Below are 9,327 nucleotides of genomic sequence, written 5' to 3' on the forward strand. Positions count from 1 at the left end.
GCAGGCAGTAATCTAGATTAGTTTATAACTGCAGACAGTACTTTAGACTAGTTTATAACAGCAGACAGTACTCTAGACTAGTTTATAACTGCAGGCAGTACTCTAGACTAGTTTATAACTGCAGACAGTACTCTAGACTAGTTTATAACTGCAGGCAGTAATCTAGATTAGTTTATAACTGCAGACAGTACTCTAGACTAGTTTATAACTGCAGACAGTACTCTAGACTAGTTTATAACTGCAGGCAGTAATCTGGATTAGTTTATAACTGCAGACAGTACTTTAGACTAGTTTATAACAGCAGACAGTACTCTAGACTAGTTTATAACTGCAGGCAGTGTTGTTTATAACTGCAGACTGTGCGCTAGACTAATTTAATAACAGCAGATAGCGATCTTGACTAGTTTATAACAGATGACAGCGCAGTTTTGAACAGCAGGCGGCACTCTAGAATTAATTTTAACCGCACATCACTCCAGATTAGATTATAACTGCTAGTGTTTAATTGCAGACGTCACTCTAGTCTAGTTTTTCACTGCAGATGGCCCTCCAGGCTAGTTTTGAACAACAAAATAGACCAAAATCTGAAAAATTATGAGTACATTAAATGATTGGTGTTGCTTGGTTTAAACTACATATTGTATGGAGTTTTCTCTTGCACCGGAAGGTTTGTGTGCCGGTTTGGTGTATTTTTAACAAAACCACTTTTTCCATCATTTGCAGCCCCAAATTCAGTTTCTGTTGTTCTTTAACTCGGAGAAAAGGAAACTCATGAGACTGTGCGGCTTTTATTGGACTCTGGCTTCCTAACAGCTTTGATTACGCTCTGTTCTCCTTCCAAACAAGCCCAAATAATACTGTGGCTAAACGCAGAGAACACCAGTGCGCATATTTGAGTGAAGTAAAGCGGATGCTGCGAGTGGGTTTCACAGAAGACACTGATTTCTGACCATCAACTGCAATTACTGGACAGTTAGAGGCCCATTTATCAATAATACAAACGTATGTGTTGCATTGCTGTTTTGTGTTTTCAGAGAGCTCAGCAGGATGAGCTGGATAAGATCGAGAAACACATCAAATCCTCAAAAGACAAAGAAGGAACCAAACCTCTGGACAAACCTGAACAGTAAGCATCAAAGCACACACAATTCATTGCAGATTTGCAGGAACATTTCAAGCATTTTCCATTCATTTTCCTTAAACTGGAATGATATACAGCAAGTGTATAATGTACAGTAAACTAAATCTATTATTAATGTGATGTAATGCTGATGATGGGCAACACTTGATTGTGACTATTTATTACACTTTTTAAACCACTAACAGCAGAGTTGACATTGTCCACTTCAAAGTAGACACCACATGTCATTTATTCATTTATTTTCCTTCGGCTTAGTCGCTTATTTATCAGGGGTTGCCACAGTGGAATGAACCACCAACTCTTCTGGTATGTTTTACACAGCGTATGCCCTTACAGCTGCAACCCAGTACTGGGAAACACCCATACACACTCATTCTCACACTCATACACTACGGACAATTTACTTCATCAATTCCCCTATAGCGCATGTGTTTGGACTTTGGGGGAAACCGGAGCACCCGGAGGAAACCCACGCCAACACAGGGAGAACATGCAAACTCCACACAGAAATGCCAACTGGCCCAGCTGGGGCTCGAACCAGCGACCGTCTTGCTGTGAGGTTACAGTGCTAACCACAGACAACCTATTATTGTTGTGTCTGTAACCCGATTTGTAAATGTAAATTAATGAGAGAAGAATCTGCTTGTTAAGTGTGACGTCACGCGGAGCGGCTTCCGGGTCCAAGCGCTCTATTCAACTAAATGGGGAGATTCATGAAATGGTAATAATAAACGTTTACAAAGCGATTTAATACTTTCGAAAGTCACGATCGCAATATATATGTCCATGCCTAATACCGATGGCCAGAAAGTGATTCATTGTTTTATAAATTGTTAATTTTGGTATTGCAAAGCAAGCCTAGAGATTGTTGTGTACACTATGACTTTATGTAAAATTAACTTTAATGTGTGATAGGAATAAAACGCGATCATAAACGAATGATTTCTCCACTCAAATCAATGGCGGCTTGGACCCGGAAACAGTATACATACGTCACAAACACGTCACCACTTAACAAGCGGATAAGAAGACAGGCCTCGATGCCTTCCAGAGTTTCCCACCACTTAGAGAAAGTCATGCTTTTTCTATCAGTGCATTATAGAGTGTTTTGCCTTCTTTTCACCAATGTAGCACACAAAACATGTATTTTTACAACTGAAATAACCAATACCGAAAGTAGTTGTGTCATGCAAAATTTTATTGAACTTATTTGAGTAAACACAAACAATATGAAAATTTGACTTAATTAATTCATGATAAATGAAGCTGAATGTAGAGTTCAGTAGAAATACAGGTATAGTCTTGAAGTCAGCAGTGTCCAAACTTTCTGGAGAGTTTAGCTCCAGCCCTAATTTAAGGCCCTATTTACACTAATGGTTTTAGTTTGAAAACGCATAAGTTTTGCTATGGTTACGCCATCCGTCCACACTACACCGGAGTTTTAGAGCGCTGAAATCGGAGCGTTTTGGAAACGCTGTAGAGGCCGTTTTCATTCTAAAACGCTGCTGCTCTGTCTCAGTGTGGATGAGGGAAAACGGAGACATCTGAAATCGGAGGCGGGGCTGCAGACATTCGCCTCTCTGATTGGGGCTTTAATGTCATTGCGTATTCTTCCCTTATTCGTCAAGCCCCCATCACATGACTATAACACATGGCTTTAATGCTACCAGGAGACAGCAGACCAGCCTTCACTGTAAACAACAACATGGACAGAAATGGTAGCGTTGTTTGCACTATTGTCTGTTTTAGGCGCCATTGTGCAGTTATTCATTTGTTATGTTTATTAACAACTCGACCTCGTCGTCTGTTTATTGCTTTCTTTGCCATAGCGTTCATTGTTCAACCGGCGTTTGTTGACTAACAATAACCAAATGCCGAGCGAGACACATGCTTCCTGTTTATACTAGAACGCGCATGCCCAGAGTGCGCGAATGGTCACGTGATATACGTTTTTGGTGGCGTAGTGTGGACGGAGATATGTTCTGAAACGCTAGTGTGGACGCGGATCGTTTTTGATCTAAAACATCGTTTTAAAACTAAAACGCACTAGTGTAAACAGGGCCTAACACACCTGAACCAGCTAATCAAGCTCTTACTAGATAAACTAGAAACTTCCTGACTGATTTGTTGAAGCAAGTTTGAGCTAAACTCAGTAGGACACCCCTGATTTAAGTAAATATTTTCAAGACAAAATGCCCCTAAATACACATACAATTATCATATTTTAGAGAACTTGATATCATTTGTTTTTAATTAAAAAGTGTTTCGTTAATGTTTGCTTTTTTGGTGATGCAAAATATACCTGCAATTCTAGAATCACCCATATACAAATACAGCTTATGATTCACCTGGTAGTGTTCATCAAGTGATTATTATTATTATTTCTTTAAATGTGAATCTGAATTTATTGCACATTTACACCTGGTGTCTGTAGCTTTGTTAATGATGTTTTTAATGCACACAGGTTTCTCCATCAGCTCTCCCAGATTCCCAATTTCTCCGGTCGAGTCTTCTGTATCCTCTTTCAGTCGACCTTCTCTGAATGCATCACGTCTGTTCAGCGCAAACTCCAGATTCTACAGAAAGTCTGCAAGGTACCAAAATACAGAGGCACCCTTCCAAATTGCAATATTTTAAGAGTTCACACTTAGCTGATGATTGATTATACAGTAAGGGAGTTTGTCATGCTGTGCCGGGAGAGAGCTTTGAGCTTATAGGATCTTCGAGCCTGGGGCTCCCTCTTGTTTAAAGTGTTAGAGGGGAGTTTGAGCTGAGGTAGATCTCAACATGAGAATGAACAATTGAGTAATTAACAATTAGGGATTGCTGTGAAGTGATAACTACTGACTAGGAGCACATCTATTGTGCCAATTTGGATTTGTAAATTAAGTTGCCGGGGGACCTGGGGGAAACCCACATGAGCACAGGGAGAACAAGCAACCTCCGACCAGAAATGTCATCTGGCTTGGTAAGTACTAGAACTGGTTACGTTCTTGCTGTGAGGAAACCGTGCTAACCACTATGCAGCCGGGCTGCCCAATCTAGGAAAGGAGGAGGAGTAGGGGTGGAAGGGGGGATTCTTCAAAACAAAGATGGCTATGGTATGGAACTCTGGTTATTTATGGTGACTTAGGAGTCGTCTGAGTGGTGAATCATCGTCAGTGGGACCAGCTGTGGTCAATCATAGGCACGTGGTCCTCTCGCAGTTAGCTTATAAATAAATTCAGGACCAGGAGAGGCTAAGTCAGAGCACTCGCTCTGGTCCCCCGGGCTCTGCGATTGGTTGGGGAAATTCCAAATTGAACCAAAACAAACCGTCTCAATTGGTTTAAGGTTGGCAATGAAAATTTGGGACATTGCAACCTGCAGAACCTGGGAAGTAAAAAAAAAAAGAAAGAAATAGACTTCACACATTTTTTTTGCAGTATATACAGTATAGCAATATGAATACAATTTTATGTCTTTCCCCCTTACACGCAAGTGTCTGCTTTGCAATGTTGTGTCAGAATCTTTGTGAAATAAAGCCACACTTTAAAACAATTAGTTTAAGCAAATTTGATGAGCGCGATCATGCGTGTTGAATCTGAAGGGAGTCACTCTGGGTGCGCTGTACTGTGTGCGCGCGTTTCTTAGCAACAAACCTGCATAAACGTTCGTAGCCACTATATCAAAAAGTTACGAATTGTCGTAAGATTGCACTGCACTCTCAGCTCACATCATTCAAAACAAAAGGTCCACATTGTCCCCGATAATGTCAACAGACTGGACCGTCTTAGCAACTGGCTGAATGTAAAGGAGGATTAAGCAAAATTGTTTCTACTTTATAATTAACGTTCTCAACTCACAGCAAAACAACTTTACAATGAGTACAACTGTTTGTTTTCAATACTTTATTGTTATTATTTTCCATATCTGCTATGCCTGTATTTTGGCATTTTTTTGGAGTCCTTCTACAATCCAACATGGAAATATTTTTTTTCTTTATTGGCATTTATTGTTTTGCAATTCAAAGGACATTACCATGCCTGTGTTTCAATTTCTGTAATAAATATGGCTGTCAAGCCAGGATCTTGATGGTTTATTGTGGGTTTGTTGTTTACATGAAGAAATCTCTGTTACAAGTTAAACAAAAATTTTAATAAACAATTATATTTTTGAATTGAAATAGTTTTTTTTGTCTTGCGTTTACATTAATTTTACATTTGAATAGCCAAAATGACAAATTTCAGTCTTTTAAATGTGATTAATTGCGATTCATTTTAAAAAAAAAAAAAAAAAAAAAGCTGCAATAAATTAGTTAATTTTTTTTAATCGATTGTCAGCACTAATAACACAATCACATGATTTTTTTAATGCACATACTGGAATTTGTTCGGTAAAAGTGTTTCCATAGTAGTTTATACACATATTTTTTTATTGAATAAACATGTTCTCCTACTCAGTTATGCACAAATGTTTTTTCAAAACGTATGCGCATCTTAAAGTTTCCATCAACAGTTTTTTTGTGCACACAAAAACAGGTGGAAGCATACAGTAGCTACTGTTAAAGGTACAAGCGGTGCAATTTATTATGCTTCATACAATTACAAAAACACATGCAAATGATGAACTATAATCCAGACTCAGCAATGCATACACTGCGATGGTACTATTGTGAGCTACCACATTGTGATGTTGATGCTAAACTTCTATATTGTGCAGCCCTACAGAATGCAGTGAATGACTAATATTTCAGTGTGCGCAGTGAGAGTGTTGCCGCTGATTGTGCTTGTGTTTCTCCTGTCAGACTCTGCAGAGTGGCTCTGGAGTTCTCCAGGTTCTTGGTTTGGTTTTAGCTTTCGGAAACTTCATGAACGGAGGGAATCGCACCAGAGGTCAAGCAGACGGCTTCACGCTGGACATTCTGCCCAAACTCAAAGACGTCAAGAGCAGTGTAAGACACACATGAACACACGAGGCATGAACACACACTTCTGATTTGATCATAATCATTTGTCTCTCTCTGTTTTCAGGACAACAGTAAAAGTCTGCTGGCCTACATCGTGTCTTATTATCTGAGACACTTTGATGAGGTGAGATTGCTTATGATGCCCTAACCCAATAACATGCTCTGGAGATCATTCTCGTTGTGTGTGTGTGTGTGTGTGTGTGTGTGTGTGTGTGTGTGTGTGTGTGTGTGTGTGTGTGTGTGTGTGTGTGTGTGTGTGTGAGTGCGTGAGTGCGTGTGTGCGTGCGTGCCTGCATATGTATGTGTGTGCCTGCATATGTATGTGTGTGTGCGTGCCTGTATGTGTATAATATACATTGCTATGTGTGTACGTGTGTGTGTGTGAACGTGTGTGTTTGTCTGTGTGTATGTACATGACTGCGTGGCCGCATGTGTATCTGTATGTGTTAGGTGGGTATGTGAGCATGTGTATGTATCTATGTGTGTGTGTGTGTAGATATGTGCGTATCTGCATCTGTGTATGTATTTATATGTGTGTATACTGCGTGTTTGTGTGTAAAGTACATTATGTGTGTATTTGTGTGTGTATAATGCACAGTATCGGGTGCGTGCATCTCTGTTAGTGTACATACATGACTGCATGCCTGCATGTGTGTGTGTGTGTGTGTGTGTGTGTGTGTGTGTGTGTGTGTGTGTGTGTGTGTGTGTGTGTGATTGTATTCCTGATGTTGCGGGGACCAAATGTGCTCACAAGTATAGCAAAAACTGTAAATTTAGACTTTTTTTGCCTCCATAAGATAATCGCCTTATAAATCAAATTAAAATAATGTCAGAAATGCAGATTGTTCCCTGTGAGGGTAGGTTTGGGAAGGGAATGTACACTTTGTACTGTATATTTTTATAAACATTATGTCTATTGGAAGTCCCCATTAAGATATCTGTACATGTGTGTGTTTCAGGATGCGGGCAGAGAGACGTGTGTGTTTCCTCTTCCAGAGCCTCATGACCTGTTTCAGGCCTCTCAGATGAAGTTTGAAGACTTTACTAAAGATCTGCTGAGACTCCGCAAAGATCTAAGAGGTGAAGCTAATTAACATTCACTAATTATAAACCTCAAACAGATGTGAGCATATTCTACTCGCTCCTTATTTGCTGCTTTAAACCATCCATGAATTTAGATTTACATTGTAGACAGGCAAGAAGAGCAGCCGAAGCCTACCAAAGATTGATATAGAGCTCCAATAATCTGCATTTACAGTTTTGAAGGATTATTTATAATAAGAGTATGATCAGATATGGTCAGTGACTGATCTGTTCCTCTCTGAGCAACACACACACACACACTCGTACTCTAGCGAGTGTCAGCGCTGTGATCAGTGTGTGTACTCTGGTAAAACACACAGTCGTTTCCTCAGGTCAGCTGTTATTGGCTCTGGAAGTTGTTAACACATTGGAAATGGTTTGCAGGTTTTCACTGCGCATTATTGTTCTGCTCATGCATTCTCCCTCTTTAACCGAGTTCCTCAATTATTTTTATTAAATAAAGTTCTTGAGTTCTCGTCTGTGGCGCCGCGATCAATCACGCTGCTGAACGGCCAGCATCGCCACAGGAAACAGTAATTGTTCCTGCTGATTTTTCTCTCTGATTGGCTGTTTTCATTTCATCATGAGCTCACAGATCTTACAGTCAGACGCACAAGCTGAGCGGCTCTGAACAAATCAAACGTTTATGCATTTCCTTCGGCTTAGTCCCTTATTTATCAGGGGTTGCCACGGCGGAACGAACTGCCAACTACTCCAGCATATGTTTTTTGCAGCGGATGCCCTTCTAGCTGCAACCCAGTACTGGGAAACACCCATACACACTCATTCACACACACTCAAACACTACAGCCAACTTATTTAAGCAATTCCCCTATAGCACATGTGTTTGGATTGTTTGGGAAACCGGAGCACTCGGAGGAAACTCAGGCCAACATGGGGAGAACATGCAAACTCCACAGAGAAACGCCAACTGACCCAGCTGGGAATCAAACCAGTGACCGTCTTGCTGTGAGGCGATCGTGCTAATATTTGGGAGTATTTGTGTTTACTTGTGAATGGTAGCCGATTCAAAATGACATTGAATTGAACTGCATGTCTGTTAGGCCCTGTTTACACTGTCAGGTCTTGATGCCCAATTCCGATTTGTTGCCTATATCTGATTTGTTTGTCTGTCCGTTTACACGTTGTTTTAATTGTGACCCATATCCAATTCATGCGTTTACACTTGCCATACAATTTACGATGTCGCGCATGCATAAAGGCGGGTTCTAGCATCTGTGCCACACTAGCCACGATGGAAGAAATTGTCTTGTTTTTCGCTCTGTGAAATATGCGAAGTGTAGTATAAGCAGTGAATGGTTCAGTCCAGATTTACCCCCATGCAGTTTATGTAATGGTATGGCCCTGATGTGTGTGTAGTCGAAGATGTAGCCTTAGTCTGTGTGCGCACTGCTGTTGGAGAGAATAAAGCTGTTCTATGTGTAGCTCGCAGTGTGTGTATTAATAGCGACAAAAATCGAAAGTTACAACACGAAGTTCGCCCAACTTTAAACATACCACGAGTGATAATGAAACGATGATCCAGCGCCTGAGAATAATTCAAACGAACGCAGTGACTGCTGCTGCTTACAAAAGGTTTGCTGCTTACACGAGCATCGCTTTTTGTCTAGTCTATTTCAAAGAGAACCGATCGCACCATGAGCGCTTCCTCTACACACGGCTGTTTCGCGCAAGTAAACGGGAGCGAGCGTGCCGCTTTTTAACAAGTAATCATCCTCTCATAAGCTATTCACCTGCTTTTGCTCGTGCGAACACAGTTATTTTTGTCAGTCGTGCTGCTTCTCGATTCTAAGATCAAATTTGCACGCATATTGGGCCATCCTTATTGTCGGACCCAGCTGTAAGAAAACTACAATGTAAAAATTGTTTCCAACCTGCCAAAGTGGCTAGTGGGAGCAGCTGTCTAACCCGCCAAAGCTGAAATCTCCCCGCATTTGGCGGGTTGGCGGGTGTTAATGTAAAGCCCTGCACACAACATACATAGCGTAATTAACCGTTGTTATTAAGTGCTGGAAAAGCATAAAACTGCACCTTGAAAGTGCTTGAAAAGTGCTGGAATTTAAAGTTGGAAATGGTAAGAACCCTAGATCTGCCTGTTTACATGACAGTCGCATTGTCACATATCCAATCTATA

The 9,327-nt window shown here is 40.7% G+C and overlaps 1 protein-coding gene across 7 annotated transcripts in view; it reads left to right on the forward strand.

The window, feature by feature from the left end:
- Positions 1-9,327, forward strand: part of fmn2b (formin 2b) — a 98,772-nt gene that overhangs the window by 57,750 nt on the left and 31,695 nt on the right. For all 7 annotated transcript variants that reach the window (XM_087277011.1, XM_087277013.1, XM_087277010.1 and 4 more), the window contains 5 exons: positions 1,035-1,126; positions 3,606-3,735; positions 5,928-6,074; positions 6,154-6,213; positions 7,049-7,169. In XM_087277011.1, coding sequence (XP_087133137.1) covers positions 1,035-1,126; positions 3,606-3,735; positions 5,928-6,074; positions 6,154-6,213; positions 7,049-7,169 — 550 coding nt within the window. The remainder of the gene's footprint in view (positions 1-1,034; positions 1,127-3,605; positions 3,736-5,927; positions 6,075-6,153; positions 6,214-7,048; positions 7,170-9,327) is intronic.

Source organism: Danio rerio, chromosome 12 (genome assembly GCF_052040795.2).
Source record: "Danio rerio strain M-AB ecotype USA chromosome 12, GRCz13ab, whole genome shotgun sequence".
Taxonomy (NCBI): Eukaryota; Metazoa; Chordata; class Actinopteri; order Cypriniformes; family Danionidae; genus Danio; species Danio rerio.